The following is a 21,490-nucleotide window of genomic DNA, read 5'->3' on the forward strand; positions in this document are numbered from 1 at the left end:
GTTTCCTGGACAGGAATATTTTGGGATATAAGCCATTCCATCTCGGAAATTTCAGGGGCCTTGTAGAAAGGCAAAGAAGGGGCAACCCCTTCAGAAAGGGTTTAGGGTCCTGAGTTCCTGGGCAGTGGGAGTCCCTCGGGGTTGAGGGTTTGGAGTCAGGGGTGTGTAAGGGTTGCTTCTCCACCTGCGTCTCTGGGCACCTCTAGCCAGACACCGCTGTGGCTCAGGTGGAGAGCGAGTGGGGCATCAGGGTGGAGGCCTCTCCTGCACCATTGCCCTCTCTGGGTGGGTCAGATGCGCTCTGGAAGCCATGTGTGTGTGTGTCTGTTGCCAGTGTTAGGCCGAGTGCATTGTTGTGTTTGTGTGTGTGTCTGTTGCCAACGTTAGGCCAATGTTAGGCCAAGTGTGATGTCGTGTTTGTGTGTGTGTCTGTTGCCAACATTAGGCCAAGTGTGATGTCATGTTTGTGTGTGTGTTGCCGTTAGGCTGAGTGCGATGTCATGTTTGTGTGTGTGTTTGTTGCCAACGTTAGGCCAAGTGCGATGTCGTGTTTGTGTGTGTGTCTGTTGCCACCATTAGGCCAAGTGCGATGTCGGAGAGGCAGTGTTGGGTGTTTCTGCCACATGTTGTGGCGCGGAGGGCCCCAGCTTCCCAGCGTCCCGTGAGGGGCTCCACATGATGTCTGAGCTGCCCTTTCTTTTATTTTGCTGCCATTAATGTGTCTCTTTCTCTTTTTTTGTTCTTTGACCTAGGGAAGATTTAGGATTCAGATTTATATCGGAACAGGTCAGTCACCACCCCCCCATCAGTGCGTTCCACTCGGAAGGCCTCAACCATGACTTCCTGTTCCACGGCTCCATCTACCCCAAGCTCAAGTTCTGGGGCAAAAGCGTGGAGGCGGAGCCCCGAGGCACCATCACCCTGGAGCTGCTCAAGTGAGTGTCGGTGCGTCCTGCTGAGATCCGCTTCCTGCAGAAACTGAAATGGGTGCTGGTGATATGGAGGGAAAGCTTCCTTCAGGAGGAAACCCTGTCATTTTTCTCCTGAGGTGGTGACCTCCCCACAGCAGAAATGTCTTCAGAAGAGCTTCCTGACCAGGGTCCCATGTTGCTGGGGTGTGTCCTCACGTCTGCAGTTGGAATTCACGCCCCTTTCAGTCATCATTCATTGTATTTCTTGTCTCTTACTGCATAACAGCCCCAAACTTAGCAGCTTCCACACCAGTCTGGCAGGGTGTCTGAGGGCCGGGGACAGTGAGGTTGCGGTGGGGATGAGGGTTGGGTTGCCCATGGCGCCTGTGTCCTTGCTCCCCTTCAGGGCTGCTTGCTGCAGGGCACTGCCTCCCACAGGGGGAGAGAGCTGAGAAGGAAGCCAGGGAAGTGGCTCTTTGCACACTCCCCCACCCTGTGATCATGTGGCAGGGGTGACTTAGGGTTGGAATTTGAAACAGCGTGGTGGGGGACCCCCTGAGAGGCTGCTCACCACCCCTCTTCACTCTCAGCCTAAATGCTCCCCAATCCACTGTCAACCAAAGACACCTCAGAGCAAAACACAAGTCTCCAACAAACCCCGGCCTCTGAGACCCAGCAGACACAGACCGGATGCTGGCATCCTCCTGGGCCACCAGTTCTGAGATGCGAGTCTTGCCAAGCCACTGCCTGCAGTCTTGTTGTAGGCACCAGCTCCTAACAAATACATACAGAAATAAGTAATAAACGACACCTTGCCTGATGAAGCATTTGATGTGGGTTTTGCTTCACATTGGCCCTGCCTGGATGGTGGCTAGAAGGTTCCACAAGGACCTGGAGAAGCCCCTGAGAGTGTGTCCTGGGGCTGGTATGGCCTAGTGCCTGTTGTGCAGTGGCCTTGCTTTCTTAGGAAGAGGCGTGCAGAAATGAAATGTTGCACACTTTGCTGATAAAGTTGCACACCTTGCTGATAACCTTGGTGATGAACCAGTTTGGGTTCCACCCCTAGGAAATTGAGAGAATTCCACACGTGTCACAAAATATCCTGCTCTGAGCAGATTTCTGCCTTCACTATGGCTCCTCCACGTAGCCCCTTAGAACGCGGGGCTGCTAATCTGCTGCCTCACATTTGTGGGGTGTTTTCTTCTTGGGCAGGACCATTTGGGAGGATGAGGAATAAAGGAAACAAGTATGTGGAGTGCGGTTGAAAACCCTGCACCCTTCCACAGCCACGTGCCAGCTCCCCAGAAAGCCAGGGCCGCATGCCCAGGACCCTGCATTACTGCCGTATGTGTTTGGTGAGGTGGCTTTTCTTTTGACTACTTCACAGGAAAGCCATTTCTCTTTGTTCAGTCTTCTTTGATTGCTTATTAACTTGTCTTGACATTTAAGTAGAAAGCTTTGTAGATGCTACAAAGGAAAGAAGAAGTACGTTTCAAACACATGCTAAATACACAGCCTCTGTTGCAGGGGCTTCAAAGCAGCGTGCTGCTCTCCCGCGGGTGCTGGTTGCTGTGACCCAGCCCCGCCTGGTCGTTGCATCTTGGGTCACGTCGTGTCTTGGCTTTTCTGGACTCTCACTGCTTGTTTTCTGGTGTCTTCACAGACATAACGAAGCCTACACCTGGACCAACCCCACCTGCTGCGTCCACAACGTCATCATTGGGAAGCTGTGGATAGAGCAGTATGGGACAGTGGAGATTTTAAACCACAGGTGACAGCACCCCACTGTTGGGTGAGAGTGCGAGGCTCCGGGTGGGGATGGGCGTGCCGGGGAGCGTGGGCATCCGTGCTCCTGGTGGGTTTCAGCTCAGCCTCACGAGCTGCTGCCTTGTCCCCGCCAGCCCAGGCATAGCAGCTGCCTGGACTTGACTCTGACCGGTGTTGGCCATGGGTGCTTCTTGTTCAGGACCTCGTTTTTAGTCACGGTCGTTACTTTAGCGCTTTGAGCTATGCCAAAGAGCCGTGTCATTGCCGGGTGCAGCGCAGTGGCTGTCCACAGCCGTTGGCCACTGTCTAGGCTCGAATGCCCTATTCCTGGAAGCTCATGACTGGTGGGCTTTGCCTTTTCACCACTTTAGTGAGGTATAATCGATGCATCATAAGATTTGCCCATTCTGAGTGGACACTTAAGTGATTTTTAGTAAATTGACCGAATCATGGAGCCGTCCCCACAGCCCGTGTCAAACACTTCCATCACCCCAAAGGCCCACCACACCCATTTGCAGTCACCCTCCGCCTGCCCCAGGGGCCTCCGCCGTGCTTCTCCTGTTATGGAGTTGCCCTTTCCGGCTGTTGGCTGTCTTGCAGCAGAAACCTGTGTTTGTTTTTCTCACAGAACTGGACATAAGTGTGTGCTTCACTTTAAACCGTGTGGATTATTTGGAAAAGAACTTCACAAGGTGGAAGGACACATTCAAGACAAAAAGTAGGTCCTTACCAGGTGTTCACGGGGCACCACTACAGCCTGTGTGTCCACGTTAGAGGGCTCAGGTGCTCCTGGGCCTGCGTGTGCCGATGTGCACGAGACGCGGGTACGCCAATGCCATCTGTTCATGGTCCAGAAGTATGAGTCTTTTTTGTTTTGGAAAGACATTTTGTTATTGAGCATAAAAGGAAATAAAGGGTATTTTTGAATGTAGTTTCTAGGTGGCTTGTTACTGGGGCCATCTTCTTTTGATAAAATTGTCTTGAGAAGTCAGCTGTTTCCACTGGGAGATGAGACGAGACTGTTTCGCAGCAGAGCTGAGGTGCGTGGGAAGTGTGGCCTTGCGTTCTCCTTCCACCCGCACCCCATGCGCGTTGTCAGGCGAGACTCAAATGTGTTAGCTTGTGGGGCGTCAGTGTCATGTGACCAGTTCACTCCAGTCTTTAAATCAGGGACTTTCACAAGTTTCTGTGAGCAGAGAAATGGCCAGTACTGGTTTAACAAATTTTTCAGTTTTTTCCTCCCCATGTGGGTTAATTACTTTGTAATCTGGTCTCCAGGGTGTTTTCTTCACGAAGGAATTTGAGCCATAGGATGTCATGAATTTCCTTCTAGTTCCAAAAATGTAGACATTTCCCCTTAGAAACTAGCCCCCAATTTAAAACAGTCAGGGCCAGGTGCAGTGGCTCATGCCTGTAATCCCATCGCTTCCGAGGTGGGCAGATCACCTGAGGTCAGGAGTTCGAGACCAGCCTGGCCAACATGGTAAAACCCCGTCTCTACTAAAAATACTAAAATTAGCCAGGTGTGATGGTGCACATCTGTAATCCCAGCTACTCGGGAGGCTGAGGCACAAGAATCTCTTGAGCCCCGGAGGTGGAGGTTGCAGTGAGCCAAGATCACGCCAGTGCACTCCAGCCGGGGCAGCAGAGCAAGAAGCTGTCTCAAAAAAATAAGACAGTTGGTGTTTCTGCTCTTTCACCCTCTATGGTATACCAGAAATGCACCCATTTGAACAGCCTATAAAATAAAATGGCCAGGCTTATGACTGACCATTTCTCCCATAAAACATGTGAGGATCAACGTGTGGACCTAGAAGGGACAGCAGTCTTACAACGGGGTAGCAGTCATCAGTGCCTTGACACCTCTCCCCCTTGGAACTCAGCCCAGTGAGCAGCTGGCTGGCTGTTTCCAGAACCGGGCGGGGACCCCGAGGCCAGACTCGCTGACCTTCAGTGAGTGCATGTAAAGTGTGTTTTGGTTGTCTGGTTTTCCATCCTAAATTTAAGGACGCTCTGTCCTTGGAGACAGAGAGTTGTCCCCAGGCTGTCTACTAGGTGAGGCCTGGCCCCGTTCCCCGCATCTGTGCTGGCTCTGCAGGCACTGCAGAGACACCGTCCCCTCCTGGGTCCTGAGCCTGTCAGAGTTGCACTTCCCGGGGGCCTGTGTTCGCGGCTGACTCTTCCCAGCCAGAGGCGAAAGGAGAAAGAAAATGGAGTCTGGCACTATTTGGCTTCATCCCTTTTAGAATCAAGAGCTCTAGTGGCCACTCTGCAAAAGTCTCTGGGTTGTTATTGATGAAAAATGGCAGGCGGGGAACCAAAGATCAAGCAAGCAGCATTGACTGCACCGATTGATAGAAAAGGGCTGAAGGACACACACACAACACATTCAGTGTGTTGAAAATGATCAGTGGGCGCATGCAGCTTTACATTTTAAAACGCTCACTCTTTTTTGCCCCTTCCCATCTCCTGCAGCCCCGTGGGCTGTCCGTCCTTTAGGTTTCTGGCCCTTCATTTTCCTTTCCATGGTGTGTATCAGGGCTAGGAATGGTCCCAGAATGCAAATTTTCACCTTTGTATTTATGTCCAGAGATGTCCCAAAATGCATAAGAAAACATGCCTGAGGGGAATTTATTCCAGGGTCAAAATTAAGGTGCTACATGTTTAGACAAATGGTTTGTAATGACTAAAACTTGGCTTTAAAAATCCCATTTAATTACAGCAAAAAGAAGCTCTTTATGATCTATGGCAAATGGACGGAATGTTTGTGGGGCATAGATCCTGTTTCATATGAATCCTTCAAGAAGCAGGAGAGGAGAGGCGACCACCTGAGAAAGGCCAAGCTGGTAAGGGCTGGGGCGTCTCCGGGCAGAGCTGAGCCCTGGGTGCTGAGGGCTGCCAGGCCGCTGCTGCCTTTAGCTCACTGTTGGGGGCCCAGGGAGCCTTTGGGCCCCACCAGGAGAGATGAATGTGCAGAATTTGTCTGTCCAGATGAACCGTGTGTTGTGGGTTCCAGTATCAGTAGGGGGGGTTAATCTGTATTTCTTTCCGTTTTTTTTTTTTTTTTCCCCCTCCAGGCAGGGTCTCCCTCTGTTGCCCAGGCTGGAGTGCAGTGGTGCAGTCATAGCTCACTGCAACCTCCAGCTACCAGGCTCAAGCAGTCCTCCGTCCTTAGCCTCCCAAGTGGCTAGGACTATAGGCATGTACCACCATGCCTGACTAATGTTTATTTTTTTTTGTAGAGATGGGGTCTTGCTATGTTGCCCAGGCTGGTCTTGAACTCCTGGGCTTAAGCAATCCTCCCACCTCGGCCTCCCAAAGTGCTGGGATTACTAATAGGCGTGAACCACAACACCCAGCCGATTTATCTGTATTTCGGTTGCACGGAGGCTGCTGCTATAAACCGTGGGCACCAGTGCCCTAGAGTCATACATGGTCGCTGGCCCCCATGGCTGGAAGTATCTGAGGGAACCTCAGGCAAGGCCGTTTCTTTTCTGGAAGCTCCAAGTTCTGGGTCCTTCTTAATAAATCTTCTTGCTTTCTTTGAGTTAGCCTAGACATATTGTTAAAAATCAAGTGAATTTCAATTTTTTGTTTTTAGTTGTGAGTACCAGATAATATATTCAACAGCCAGAAAGTACTGGCAAGGCTTTTTCCCCTTAGAGCTTTGGAATACTCATTACCTTAAGACTAGTTGTTCTTGAACTTAAAAGTGATAGTTCAAAAGAGGTGTCATATTTTCTACATAATGAATTGGAATGTACCAAGCCTGAAATGTTCAATATTTATTTAACGGAAACATTCAGCCTCCTCCGGATCCCAAGTGTTTTTTATGTTGTAGTATTCATTTGTGCTGTTAGACACCTTTTCTAATCACCCTCTTTTATTTAAAAAGGAAAATTCTGCTTACACACTAGACAGACCTAGAAGGGTAAATCCATTTAGCGATGTCTTTTGATGCTTTCCTGCTCCTTAAGGTGACCTAGAAACGGGAGTTTTCTGTGAATGCTTCCCAGCCTCAGGCCATGGTGCCTACAGCCAGTGTGAATACAGCTGGTGCAGGAAGCCCTGGGCTTTGACTCGCCCCGGCCTCGGGCCACGGGGCCTACAGCCAGTGTGAATACAGCTGGTGCAGGAAGCCCTGGGCTTTGACTCGCCCTGGCCTCGGGCCACGGGGCCTACAGCCAGTGTGAATACAGCTGGTGCAGGAAGCCCTGGGCTTTGACTCGCCCCGGCCTCGGGCCACGGGGCCTACAGCCAGTGTGAATACAGCTGGTGCAGGAAGCCCTGGGCTTTGACTCGCTTGTTTTCAGTGGTCTCCCTGAACAGCTGCTTCTGGAATCATTGTCTCCCTTTTCTAGGACCCATTTATTTTGAGAAGCAATGTGGCAGGTTTTATCTTTTCATCAGGGTGTAGAGAGCCTGAAACCCCCACACAGGAGCCACTTATTGATGGAGGGCAAAGCTGCGCTATCTAGAAAGCTCTCAGTCCCAGAACCTGCCTTCTGGAGAGGCGCCGTGCGTGTGAATGAACCTGCTGTTTGGAAGGCACCGCTGTGTCGTCGCGCTCAGACTCCACCAAGGCACCGCTATGTCGTTGCGCTCAGACTCCACGAAGCCACCGCTGTGTCGTCGCGCTCAGACTCCACGAAGGCACCGCTGTGTCGTCGCGCTCAGACTCCACGAAGGCACCGCTGTGTCTTCGCACTCAGACTCCACAAAGGCACTGCTGTGTTGTCACGCTCAGACTCCATGAAGTGCCGTTTCGCGTGCACCGCTTCTCCCGAAGGGAAACACGCCTGGCCACTGACTTCCTTTGTCTCTGCGAAGGGAAACACGCCTGGCCACTGACCTCTGTCGTCTCCGCTCTGGGCGTCAGTTGGAACAGAAAGCACAGCCCCACGAAGGGAGTGTGAGCTGCTTTAGGGACTGGGGCCCAGCTCCTCTCCGTACAGTGATGGACAGACAGTGTCATAGACTGGAGAGGAAATTCGATTTTCTCCTTAGTTTAAGAAGAAAAAGGCCGGGTGTGGTGGTTTACGCCTGTAATCTCAGCACTTTGGGAGGCCGAGGCGGGTGGATTGCCTGAGGTCAGGAGTTCGAGACCAGCCTGGCCAACATAAGTGAAACCCCGTCTCTACTAAAAGTACAAAAAATTAGCTGGGCATGGTAATGGGCGCCTGTAATTCCAGCTACTCAGGAGGCTGAGGCAGGAGAACCTCTTGAACTCGGGAGGCAGAGGTTGCAGTGACCCGAGATCGCACCATTGCACTCCAGCCTGGGCGACAGAGCGAGACTCCGTCTGAAAAAGAAAAAAAAAAAAGGAAAAGCCCGCTTGGCTCTGCTCAGGCATGGTGACTGGTCTGAAAGGCGCCCTGAGAATAGCTGTCCTCCTGGCCAAGAGCGGCCTGGCCCCAGGCAGCCACACAGCAGGGTTCTGTGTTTCAGGATGAAGACTCTGGGAAGGCTGACAGCGACGTGGCTGACGACGTGCCTGTGGGCCAGGAGACCGTGCAGGTCATTCCCGGCAGCAAGCTGCTCTGGAGGATCAACACCCGGCCCCCCAACTCTGCCCAGGTCTGTGTCCCTCCGTGGCCTGACGCCCCCACTGTGAGGCCAGGCCTCTCTGCCTGCCCATGTCACACCCACCTCTGGGCCCAGCCCCTCGGCTCTTCCCTGTCCTTGGGCCCTTGCCTGCCACCTCGCCTCAGCCTGTTGTCCCAAAGCAGAAGGAGGGGCTTCCGCCAGAGCAGACGGAGGGGCCTCCGCCATTGTCGGAGTGGCTTCTCTTGTCCCTGGAGCTGTGTCCCGGCCCTGTGCTTGCCTGCCTTGGGGCCTGCTGTTGGGGCTGGGCACCGCTGCTCCATAGGACATGCAGGTCGAGGTGTGGACGCATGCTCAGCTGCGTGTCAGAGCTGCCCGCTGCGTGTCGGAGCTGCCCGCCAGGCACACATGCCTGTGCTTCCCCTGGGAACATCAGACAGTTGTGGCCATTGCCGGCCAAGGCCTGCACCGAGTGCATCTTATCAAAAGAGGCTTCCAGACCTGTTCAGGGAGATTGCTTTTCTAACTTGTCAATTTAGATGCTTAAATGCCTTGTGATATTTATTTTTGAAAATTGCACTTACAATTTTTATTAAATACATGATAAGCTACATGTCTTACGACAAATAACAAAATATGTGATATATGGTTATATGATAAATACCACATGTAATATCTTAGTATTTTTTATAAATTCTTATTTGTATATAAAATATATGCAACTTATGCAATTTTGTATGTCCCATAAACAGAGCAGAACATGCGTAAAATACAGAAAAGGAAGCAAAACCTTCACTCTAAGCACATTATTTCAACAGTCGCTGTTATCATTTGAGTAGAGTACGAACTGGTTTAACAATGCTATTTTCTTTATTAATAGAGGCAGAGTCTCGCTCTGTCACCCAGGCTGCAGTGCAGTGGTGTGATCTTGGCTCACTGCAGGCTCCAGTTTCTGGGCTCAAGTGATCCTCCCACCTCAGCCTCCCGAGTAGCGAGGACCACAGGCGTGTGCCACCATGCCGGACTAATTTTCTATTTTTTGTAGAGAGGAGGTCTTGCTATGTTGCCCAGGCTAGTCTCGAACTCCTGGCCTCAAGCATTATCTTCCTGCCTTGGCCTCCTGAGTTGCTGGGACCACAGGCACGAGACACTGTGGCCTGCCAATGATACTATTGGTATTTTAAATTTATTATTAGGAAAACTGCTTATTTTTTTTTCAGGGAAGTCTCTTTAAAGGTAACTCGTGCTTCCAGCCTTTGGCTCAGCGTATGTGTCGAGTCCTCCTGCCTGCCAGGCCCTGTGGGCCTGGGCACTAGAACCAGGCAGACGAGGTCCCAGGAGGGAGGCGGGGCAGGTGGTTGACTCACACCTGAGAGTCAGGTGGGTGCCTTGGGTGCCAGGGAGGGCATCTGAGTGCTGTGGCTTCAGTCATGGGGTAGGGGTGGAGGTGTGTAGGGATTGCATTTGGGCGGAGGGGACAGTCAGGGCAGAGCCCCCTGGAGTAGACTAGTGTGTGAGGGCCCAGGGGGCCATGGGGATGAGGGTGGAGGGGGTGCAGGGGTCTCCAGATGACTTCAGTATTTGCTGTGAGTGACATGGGGCACCAGGAGTCATTTGAGCAGGGGGTGACGGGCGCTGTTGATGTTTCCTTTGGCCTTTCTGGCTGCTTGCTGAGATGCTGTGAGGGCAGCAACAGAAGAGGGAGGACACGGGTGGCAGCTGGAGGGCCTGGATGTGGCAGGAGGACCTGAGGAGCCAGGGCCCTGAGGGCTACAGAGGCCGGGAGGCTGTGGGTGCAGAGGCTGGGAGGCTGTGGGTGCAGGGTGCTGCCTCAGGCCTGCTCGGGTGTGCTGACCATGAGACGCCGAGCAGACAGCTGTGAGCCAGAAGTCAGGCAGAGCAAGGCTCTGGGCGTCCTGGGCACGGGGCGGGACTCTCATACCCTAAGCATCCCAGTTTTTAATGTGACAAATGAACTTGCTCCCAGGGCTGAGGCTTTGGCAGCTGCAGGGGTAAAGAGGAGGAACCTGCGGGCAGGTGTGGCTGAGGGCAGGAAAGGAGCAGGTACAAGCTGAGTTTAGCAGTGGGAGACAGGTGGTGTGGCTGGAGTGTTTCCAGCAAGCTGGTGACAAATCTGTTGATGAGATTGTGAAGACAGAAAAAGAAATGTGTGTGAGTTTTGCTGTTATACCTCAAAATGCAAACGTTACAGCCACAGTGCATGATAGGTGCTTAGTGAAGACGGCAGAGGCATTGAATTTGCGGGTGGAAGACGTGAGCGGAAGTAGGTTCCCATGGTGGCAGTCAGGTAGCACCTGCGGGATTTCAGGGGCCCACTGGGGGTCTTGGAGCATAGTCCATGGTTCAGAGGCCCTGCTGAGGTCATGTGTCTGTGCCTTGCTCCACAGATGTATAATTTCACCAGTTTCACTGTGAGCCTCAACGAGCTGGAGACAGGCATGGAGAAGACCCTGCCACCCACGGACTGCCGCCTGCGCCCTGACATCCGCGGCATGGAGAATGGCAACATGGGTGCGTCCACGCAGTCAGAGGAGGAAGCTTGGGGCCAAGGACGCCCTGGCTAGGGTGGGAGAGCACAAAGCACTTGCTGGCAGAAGCCAGGCTCTCACCTACAAGGGGAGCCCCGTACCTCTCCCTAAACAAACAAGCAGGCTTGCAGGCCTTCTAGCTAGGCTTCTCAGACCGTCTGTGGTGAAGGGCTTTAAAGATCTCTTGCCTGCCTCAGACCAAACCTTTTGTAAATAAATTAAAATTACATTACTAGAAAATGAAATGAAAAAGAATACATACAAAGTACAAGTCCTAGGCCGGGCGCAGTGGCTCACGCCTGTAATCCCAGCACTTTGGGAGGCCGAGGCAGGTGGATCACCTGAGGTCAGGAGTTCGAAACCAGCCTGGCCAACATGGCAAAACTCCGTCTCTACTAAAAATACAAGAAATTAGGCGGGCATGGTGGCGCCCGACTGTAATCCCAGCTTCTAGGGAGGCTGAGGCATGAGAATCGCTTGAACCCAGGAGGTGGAGGTTGCAGTGAGCCGAGATTGTGCCACTGCATTCCAACCAGGGCAACAGAGTGAGACCCTGTCTCATAAACAAACAACAACAACAAAAAACACAAAAACAAAGTAGAAGTTCCCAATTTTTTATTATTAAATTAAATAAAAGTTAAGATTACATTTTGAAAACTGCACGTGTTCCACTGTGAGGATCCGAGTAGCCATCAATGCAGTCACTGGCACGTGTGTGGCGTGTCCTGCAGCCTCACGCTCTCCCGGTGGGCTGTGTGCATGCAGCGTTCATCTGTAACATGGCAGATGAACAACTTTCTCACTCATCTAGATGGAATCCACAGTGAAACTCCTGCCTGAGGAGGCATATCCAAAGTGTCCTGAGTTTTGAGTTAGTAATGTTTTATTTATTTATTTTTAAAGTCGGGATCTCACTCTGTAGCCCAGGCTGGAGTACAGTGGTGTGATCTTGGCTCACTGCAGCCTCAACCTCCCAGGTTCAAGCCATCCTCCTGCCTCAGCCTCCCGAGTAGCTGGGACTGCAAGTGCATGCCACTACACCTGGCTAATTTTTGTGGGTTTTTTTTTTTTTTTTTTTTTTGAGACGGAGTTTGTCTGTCCCTCAGGCTGGAGGGCAGTGGTGCGATCTCGGTTCACTGCAGGCTCCACCTTCTGGGTTCACGCCATTCTCCTGCCTCAGCCTCCCGAGTAGCTGGGACTACAGGCGCCCACCACCACGCCCGGTTAATTTTTTGTATATTTTAGTAGAGACGGGGTTTCACCGTGTTAGCCAGGACGGTCTCGATCTCCTGACCTCGTGATCCACCTGCCTCAGCCTCCCAGAGTGCTGGGTTTACAGGCGTGAGCCACTGTGCTTGGCCAGGTTTTTTGTTTTTTTTGTTTTTTTTTTTGAGACAGAGTTTCACACTTGTTGCCCAGGCTGGAGTGCAGTGGCGCAATCTCGGCTCACTGCAACCTCTGCCTCACAGGTTCAAGAGATTCTCCTGCCTCAGCCTCCCGAGTAGCTGGGATTACAGACACCCGCCACCACACCCAGCCAATTTTTGTATTTTTAGTAGAGACGGGGTTTCACCATGTTGGCCAGCCTGGTCTCGAACTCCTGACCTCAGGTGATCCACCCGCCTCGGCCTCCCAAAGTGCTGGGATGACACTGCGCCTGGCCTAATTTTTGTATTTTTTATAGAGATGGGGTTTTGCCATGGTGCCCAGGCTGGTCGCCAGCTCTTGGGTTCAAGTGATCCGCCTGCTTCAGCCCTCCTAAGTGCTGGGATGCAGGCATGAGCCACTGTGCCCGGCTTGAATTAGTGATGTTTTCGGAGAGAAACCCAGCTCACGGAGGAGTGTGACTTGGGAATGGATGTAACTTCTCATGCTTTGTATTCAGAATGTGTGCCCAGTCCTTCACAGAAGCCACATGGCAGTTACCCGGGAAGGTTAAGGCTAAAGGGAGCTCGTCTTTGAGAGATGGGCTCTGATTTGCATAGCCCATGGTGGGGCTGGCTCCCCGTCCTGAGCGCCTGCTCGCACACCAGGGCATCAGGTGGTGCTTGGGCCCTGCCTGTCCTTCAGACTCCTGCACCCGCAGACTTTGAGTAGTGCTGTCATAGAACACGCAGCACACGCAGCCCTCACGCTCTACTCAGCTCCGCTTGGGAAGGGCCCCGTTGGCGCGCTGGCCGCTGTGGCCTCGGCAGTTGTGATTGTGTTTGGTCTCCCGATCACAGAACCTGTTGTCTGTGGTATTCAGCCACAGTGAGACATGCCAACTAGAGATCTAGGTGCATAGCAGGTGGCGGGGTGCGGTTCTAAGGTCTCTGTCTGACCTAAACTGTTTGCTTGGATCCTAGATCTGGCCAGCCAGGAGAAGGAGCGGCTGGAGGAGAAGCAGAGAGAAGCGCGGAGGGAGCGGGCCAAGGAGGAGACGGAGTGGCAGACGAGGTGAGTACTGTGGTAGCCACGCAGGCTGGGGCAGCAGGGAGGCCCCACACACACCTGGGGACGGCGGGGAGGCCCCACACGCAGCTGGGGATGGCGGGGAGGCCCCACACGCACCTGGGGACGGCGGGGAGGCCCCACACGCACCTGGGGACGGCGGGGAGTGCCTTCTCTCACCCCCACACCCCTGTGGCTGGGCAGTTACTGTTCCATGACTCCATTAAGGTAGTGACACCAGTGGCCGGCCCTGACCCACGTGGTTCCCACTGCCCAGGTAAGAGCCCATCCCAGCTTAACGCACACTTCGCCGAGACCACCCGGCTGGGGGTGGCCTGTGCAGAGTGCCTGTCACCTCAGACCCGGGTCTACTGCCGGGCCTCATGGTGTGTTGGCCCAAAGCTTTCTTCTCAACTGTGGCAAACTTAAAGAGAAAACGTTGCCTGAATGTGGCTGCTCCCTTTAGGAAAACACAGCTGGTGAGTGTATGGGTGAGGTCCCCCAGGGGCCACGGCCCATGTGTGGGGAGGTGGCACCGTGTGGAGGCCACGCCTGTCACACCGATACCACATCTTCCTGTCAGTGCCACTCAGGCTGATCTTCACCCCGTGACCCAGAAAGGGTTTGTGAAAATTAAATCCCGTGCGCTGTGCCGTGGCATCTGTGCACACGGAGGCTGGGACGGTGGCATGGGCCGCGTGGGTCTCAGAGAAGCATCAGCTGCTGGGACATGATTCCTGTTTCTGTAACTGTCCTAAGCTGGCTGTAGTTTGTTCTATAATAGTCATAAGAGAAAAGAACCATTCAACAAGGATTCAATCAATAATGTACTGTAATAAGTATAATTTTAAAATGTATTTATAAGTAAAACATTTTAGTTCATTAGAAGAATCTTTGGGTGTTTGTGAAGCATCTTAATCCTGTAGGCCACCTGCTTGGCAGGACTCGTTCTCAAGGCCCAACAACAATGATACCCGGTGGCTTACATGTGGCTGGCGTTTTGAAACCAATTCTCACTGTTTGGGCTTCCAATTTAATTTAATACTAGGCTTTGAATGGTTTGATATTTGGAATTTGCCCTTAATCCACAGAAAAATCAGCTTCAAAATAGTTAACCTTTCCTCATTTTTTTTTTTTTTTGTTGCCCAGGCTGGAGTGCAATGGCGTGATCTCGGCTCACTGCAAGCTCTGCCCCCCGGGTTCACACCATTCTCCTGCCTCAGCCTCCCGAGTAGCTGGGACTACAGGCGCCCGCCACCATGCCTGGCTAATTTTTTTTTTTTTGTATTTTTAGTAGAGACGGGCTTTCACCGTGGTCTCAATCTCCTGAACTAGTGATCCGCCCGCCTCCAGCCTCCCAAAGTGCTGGGATTACAGGCGTGAGCCACCGCGCCTGGCCTGTTCATTGTTTTTTTAAAGTGTTAAAAAAATATACTGTGAAAATAATGATCTTTTGTCCTTTGAAGAAAATGTCTTCTCCTTTGTGAGCACCGCCCCCACCCCACCCCCAACACTAAGGACACCCCTCGGGCCCTGAGTGCCAGCCGGGGGCTGTGGACGGCGGCTGAACCATCCCCAAGGACGCCCCTTGGGCCCTGGGTGCCAGCCGGGCGCTGTGGACAGCGGCTGAACCAGCACCAACACTCAGGCCCTGTGCTACCTGCTCTTTGCCTATAATGTCTTCCTTTGTCCTCAATTAAAAAAGCAAATACTTGGTTTGCTTTAAATGAGAGCAAATGTGAACAGTGTAACTGCTTTTGCCTTGAAAAGGGAGAGGCATTATTTAGGCTCCAGTAACTTCTCTGATAAGGGCCCAGTGTGAGGATTTTGTGTTGAGTTAAACCCTCAGGATTTTGTTGGGAAGAAAATTGACACGGGTGGCTGGATGTCTTCAGGTTCCAGCATTCACGTGACCACGTGATCAGTAATTCTCCGTTGAAGTTGTTATGCTGGGCTGCATTTTAAAGCCACGCTACAGTGATGGTGCTGAGTTGGGGGAGTACGCTCCTGCACCCAGAACAGGGCTGCGTTTTCCTTTTGGGCTGAGCATCTTCTGACCCCTCTCCCTTGTGTCCGGCAGGTGGTTCTACCCAGGCAATAACCCCTACACTGGGACCCCCGACTGGTTGTACGCAGGGGATTACTTTGAGCGGAATTTCTCTGACTGCCCAGATATCTACTGAGGGCCTGGAGGGGCCTGGGGCCCGGGACCGGAGGCTGACGAGGCTGGACTTCCTCGAGTGGCCACTCTGAGCCTCGTCACAGCAGAAACCAACTTTTCTAACGACTGTGTTCGCGGAGATAGCATCATCCCTGATCAAGGATGTAATTCTAATTAACTGTTGATTGCCAAACATTTCACTCTGCTGTGCCGTCTCTTCATAAAGCTTCACTTGGGATCATCGTCTTCATTAAGGTTTCAACAGGGAAATTCTTCACGGCGCGCTTTTATGTGGCAGAAATCAGCTGGGGCTTGTTTAGCTTCCAGCACACTCTCAGTCATAGAATGTGTAGCTAAAGGAAGTAATGGGAAGGGGTTCATGTTCTCTTTATAATGCAGTGGCAAAAGGTTCTGAAAGTCTTTGAAACTCGAACCAGTGGGGGAAAGGTGGATCTTGAAACTAATCCTGCAGAGAGCTTTATAAAGGCCAGGGATGGCCTTCTAAATTATGATAAAACAGAAGTGAAGAGTTTCAGAGCATCAGATTGAGTGAAAAGTTGTCAGATTCTGTATTTTTTAACAATCTTCAATAATGTAAAGATTACTTTTAAAATATTTAAGTTAAAACTACTTGAATAGTATTTTGCTGAAGAGCAAGATATGCATTAATCACCGGTTTTATACTGTCCAAAATGAAGCATCCCCGTGACAAACCAGAGTGGGCAGAAGCATCAAGAGCGTGACAGGAAATCCCAAGACTGCTCCTGCCTCAGAGGCGTCCCGGCTCCGACTCGCTGTCCTGTTGTCAGTGAGGCCTGGCTGTCACTGCACACCGTGTCCATGTCTCCAGGGGGTTCATTTCTTCTCACACGTAGCGTGTACCCATAGCACTCTTGTGTTTCTGTTTTTCCCAGTATGCATGTTTAAAATAGAAGTGACAAGAATCACATCCAGTTGTGTGCTGTGGGAGGGTCAGAGGCAGAATCTACTTACAGTGGTGTAATTAAAGTTATTTAACCAAAAATAGGTATGTGTCCATCTCAGCATTCACCTTTATCAAGTGACTGATTTTTTTTTTCTTTTTTCTTTTCTTTTTTTTTTTTTGAGATGGAGTTTCGCTCTTGTTGCCCAGGCTGGAGTGCAATGGCATGATCTCGGCTCACTGCAACCTCCGCCTCCTGGGTTCAAGCGATTCTCCTGCCTCAGCCTCCCGAGTAGCTGGGATTACAGGCATGCGCCACCACGCCTGGCTGATTTTGTATTTTTAGTAGACACGGGGTTTCACCATGTTGGTCAGGCTGGTCTTGAACTCCCGACCTCAAGTAGTCTGCCTGCCTCCACCTCCCGAAGTGCCGGGATTACAGGCGTGAGCCACCGCGCCCGGCCGTGACTGATTTTTTTCACGTAGAATTGTCAACACGAGAGATCACAGTGGAGGACTTTGAAAGACCGTCGGTTGTGTGCACGCTCATGCACACGCTGACACACAGTTGCATGGAGTCCAGGTTACTCAGGCCGGCACTTCTGAATGACAGGTGCCACCTGCGTGTGTCTTGGCTTCCGCATCACACCTGTGACGGAAGCACTTCTAGAAGTGAACACTCGTTTTGAAAGCTTGATTTTGTAGCTTTGGAAGCTGGAAACGATGGTGTTTGGTGCCGAGTCCTGTGTCATCCTCGGGGCCTGTGAGCTCCGTACCAGCCACTCAAAAGTGTCTAAACAGAACCGCTCGGTGACTGGTAGCTGGGTCTGAGGATTCAGGATTGTGGCGTTATTCAAAGAGGAGACTTTGAAATCCCCGATGGCTGGAATGTGGAGCCCAGGTGCCTCTGGTGGAAGGTCATCTGCTTTTCCAGACTGTGGTTGTGAACCGGCTCCTTCTCCAAGAAAGACTGAAAGCTGAGAACATCCAAAGGTGAGACTCAGACACATTGAAAGTGACTGCATTTAGGGAAGTTTAACGACTTCTTACTCATCATTCCACTTCTTACTGGTTAAGATAATTTGCCCCAATGGGTTTGTTTCCAAGTCCTCTCCTAGGACCAGCCTCCTGGTATTTCAGGGGCTGGTTGGCTGCACAGACAGCCCCTCTTCTGCTGTCCCTGAGGAGAGACACCAAACCAGAGGTGGAGGAAGAACGGTAGGAAGGCTGTTGGCAAAAGCAGCTGTGTCGAGGTTATTTTAACTTTTTACTATTTTTTGTTACTGTTTCTGCAAATGCTAACACATAAACTATGACCTAACTTTTGTCACCTTTGATACCTATTGAATGTTAAACATCTCTAATAAACATGGCCACCACTTAATGTGTGGAAAGTGATGGCCTTCTCGTGGGCCATGCGTTTGGGTGTGAGTATGGCCTTGACCAAGGGTCTTGGTGTTTTATTCCCTTTTAGAGATAGGGTCAGTTGCCCAGGCTCGAGTGCAGTGGTGCAATCATAGCTCACTGCAGCCTCGATATCCTGGGCTCAAGCGGTCCTCCAGCCTCAGCCTCCCAAGTAGCTAGGACCATAGGCACATGCCACCAAACCCAGCTATTTTTTAAAAAAAAATTTGTAGAGACAGGATCTCACTGTGTTGCCCAAGCTGGTCTTGAACTCCTGGGCTCAAGCAATCCTCCTGCCTCAGCCTCCCAAAGTGCTGGGATTACAGGTGTGAGCCACCTTTTAATTAATTTTAAAATTAATCCTGTCATGTAGGATGTCCTTACGGAATGAAAAACCTAGCAAGCTTATTCCCCAACAGAACCTAATACCTTGGTTGGATTCTATTGCTAATTGAAATGAGAATTGGGTTCCATGGTCATTGGTTCAGGGTGTATGTATTGTGAGCTGCTGGAGACAGAACGGTGAACAGGCATGCCTCCTGGAGAGCCGTATGTGAAGCACGTGTTGGCATCACAGCACACGCTGCTGCTCACCAGGCTCACCTGGGATGATGGTGTGGATCTGAGTCGCTGGCCACATGGTGACATCTGCCCTGCCCTAGTGTCCGAGGACGGTGAAGGGTCAGGTGTCACCAGCACCTGCAGCCTTCTCACTGGGCAAGGCTTGGGTTGTGGGAAGTGGGGGACAGCTGGCCGTGGTCCCCAGCCCTGATGGACATCCGGCATTTTGCTGGTGCAGGCTGTCCTGAGGCCAGACCCTCCAGAGACTGCTGTCTGGGAGGAGAGTGAGCCAGCGGCCCAGAAGCCTTGATCGCGGGGAGGTGCCTGTGTGTGCCGTGAGCTTCCCAGCCTCCATCAGCAAGTGGGAAAGCCGGTACAGGAAGAGCAGTGCCTGCAGGTGCTCCCGGTCACCACCACCCCTTCCAGACGCCATCCCCAGAGCTCACATCTGTGCTGGTTGGAGGGTCAGGGCTACACTTTGCCCGACAAGCAGTCTGGTGCAGAGGACACAAATGTCAGACCCAGCAGGGCCCGGCACTTGGAGAAGTGCCACATGCCACCCTGGTGGCCATCGGGCACCCCATTGTCCACGTGTCTGAGCATGGAGCTGTCCATCTGGGGCATTGGCCTTGAACACCAAGGACCTGCCCCGGTTTGCCAGGCACATCTGAACACAAGGTCAGGAGGTTAGAACAGGACAAGAGAAACGCCTGGAGGCCTCCTCACAAGGCATCCTGCTCTTTGGGGAAAATTTCTCCCCAGCACAAATGGGGATTTACAAGTTTTATGGGTCCTTGTCATTTCTGTGAAGGAAAACAAAGTGAAGACAGTTACGAGTTCCGATGAGCTTTCCACTGTGCTGGGCGACAGAGTTCAGGTCTCCAAGTGCCGGGCCCTGCTGGGTGTGACATTTGCGCCCCCTGCACCAGACTGCTTGTCGGGCAGAGTGTAGCCCTGACCCTTCAGCCAGAACGGATGTGGGCAAGGGGCACAGCTGGACCCCAGAGGAGAGTTCGATCCATCTGCAGGAAGTCCTGATGGTCCCAGTTTTCTTTGATGGCCACATCTGGACTTGCCTGTGTGTAAAGTGGACACAAAAGACGGGGCCCCTGCCATGGCCGAGAACGTGGCGGTGGCTCCTGCTGCTCGCCAGGCAGCATGGGAGCTGGGTCTCCCTCGGACTCCTCAAAAGATGGTTCCTCACCATCTTCTACAGGCTGATGTAAAATTTCTGTGAGGCGAAAGCCACATTTGCCAACTCTGGGTACGAAGTTCACTTTACAGTCAGTCCTTCGCTTGGTGAGCTTTGGGAGCCAGGCTGCCGTGGCCAGATGTTTAGGAGCACAACGGTGGCTCTGCAGAGGGCGATGGTGTGCAGCCGGGCGTTCCTGTCGCCCACGCCTTGCAGGCCCTCACCCCTCCCCGTGCCTTCGCCCAGCTGCTCCTCTAGTGCCATTCATCCCAGAAGGCAGCAAGGACATGGCAACTGAGAAAAGATGCCAGCAGAACGCGCTTATTTTATAATATTTAATAACTGTCAGTGCCAAACTGCATTAACACAGTCATCCTCAGATTTTTCAGAGGGCTGTGTACACATCGGTGAAAATAAATGTTAACCTCTAAGTTTTGAATGAAGATTCTCTGAAGACGGGCAGCAGGTGACCTTTGTTTTACACTGAGCAATTTTTCACCATCTCAGCCGCTCTGGCCATTTTGAAAAGGGCTACAAATCTGCTATGGGTGAGTCCTCATGCCTGGTTATCAGATGTTTGGACCGTGTGTTCCTGAGGATTGGCCAAGCAAATGGCTCATTTCCAAAAACTGCCCTGTGGAGAGGGGGCTGGGGGACACGCGTGACACCTGTCGGGCGGCACATGTGATGGGTGGAGCGCCCAGGTTCTCCGAGCAGCAGGAGGCTCTGATGGACCCCCCTCCCATGGCGGGGGGATGCTACTGCTAGAAGCAGCGAAGTGCCCGGTGCCCCAGGTTTCGGCTGCCTGCCTTCTGCCGTAAGTGGCCCCAGCACCTTTGTGCTTTTCAGGAGTGTAAGCTGAGCAGACACGGTCGTCCCAGTGGTCACTGTGGCTGGGGCAGAGGGACACACGGTCCACGAGACGTCCATGCTCTCGGAATGCTCCAGGTGTGTGGCTGTGGGGCTCCACCACCATTGCCTGAGCCTGGAGCCAGAGGCTCATCCCACACTTCCTGGTCTGCCCCACAGAGCATCAGCACCATGTAAGATGAGGACAGCTCTCATCAGACAACCAGGCCTGCCGCCCCACTGACGCTGACTTCCTAACCTGCACAACTGTGAGAAAGTAAGTTTCGGTTCTTTGTAAACTGCCTGGTCAGTGGTGGTGGTATGGCAGCACAGATGGACCGATGGTGGACCTCGACGCAAATGGCGGACTCTGGGTGCTGACCCGGTGTCGGCGTAGCTCACCGAACACCCAGGGGAACCGGAACTCTTTGCCTTCCACTCAGCTGTGACTTGTCTATTTTTAAAATGTTAAAACAAAAACAAAAACAAAAAAAACCCCACAAGGCGCAGTGGCTCACACCTGTAATCCCAGCACTTTGGGAGGTTGAGGTGGGTTGGATGGGTGGATCACTCAAGCTCAGGAGTTCGAGACCAGCCTGGCCAACATGGTGAAACCCCGTCTCTAATAAAAATACAAAAATTAACCTGGCCTGGTGGCACATGCCTGTAATCCCAGCTACTCAGGAGGCTGAGGTAGGAGAACTGCTTGAACCCAGGAGGCGGGGGCTGCAATGAGCTGAAATCAAGCCACTGCACTCCAGCCTACGGGACAGAGTGAGACTCCATCTCCAAAAAACAAAAACAAAAGTTTAAAAAACGCTACCCCTGCCAAATGCTTTTCCCAAGTAGCCGTGCCATTGGTGTTTCAAAGTTTGCCTGGCACCTTCTGTCGTTTGCTAAGCTCCAGCAGGTGTATTTCATTTGCATTTCCCTCATGAATAATGGTGTTGAGCAGTTTGCCACGGTGCCTTTGCCGCCTGTGACCTCTTTGGTGAAACATCCGGAGGTGTCTTCTGCCCACATGGAGGCGCAGCCTGGGCTCTGCCGCCTACCTTTCACCCGAGGAGCCTGCAGCACGTGGAGAGCATCAGGGTGTGCTTTCTTCACAGTTTGGGGCTTTTTTTGAGATGGTCTCGCTCTGTCACCCAGGCTGGAGTGCAGTGGTGCCATCACGGCTCACCGCCAGCCTTGACCTTC

General features: G+C 52.2%; 1 protein-coding gene across 2 annotated transcripts in view; it reads left to right on the plus strand.

The window, feature by feature from the left end:
• Positions 1–17,671, plus strand: part of OSBPL2 (oxysterol binding protein like 2) — a 57,694-nt gene extending 40,023 nt beyond the window's left edge. For both annotated transcript variants that reach the window (XM_002830499.6, XM_002830498.6), the window contains exons 7-14: positions 753–935; positions 2,575–2,682; positions 3,307–3,396; positions 5,401–5,524; positions 8,127–8,255; positions 10,631–10,754; positions 13,120–13,210; positions 15,285–17,671. In XM_002830499.6, the coding sequence (XP_002830545.1) occupies positions 753–935; positions 2,575–2,682; positions 3,307–3,396; positions 5,401–5,524; positions 8,127–8,255; positions 10,631–10,754; positions 13,120–13,210; positions 15,285–15,387 (952 nt within the window). In that variant the 3' untranslated portion in view covers positions 15,388–17,671. The remainder of the gene's footprint in view (positions 1–752; positions 936–2,574; positions 2,683–3,306; positions 3,397–5,400; positions 5,525–8,126; positions 8,256–10,630; positions 10,755–13,119; positions 13,211–15,284) is intronic.
• Positions 17,672–21,490: the final 3,819 nt, after the last annotated feature.

This window comes from Pongo abelii, chromosome 21, assembly GCF_028885655.2.
Source record: "Pongo abelii isolate AG06213 chromosome 21, NHGRI_mPonAbe1-v2.0_pri, whole genome shotgun sequence".
Classification (NCBI taxonomy): Eukaryota; Metazoa; Chordata; class Mammalia; order Primates; family Hominidae; genus Pongo; species Pongo abelii.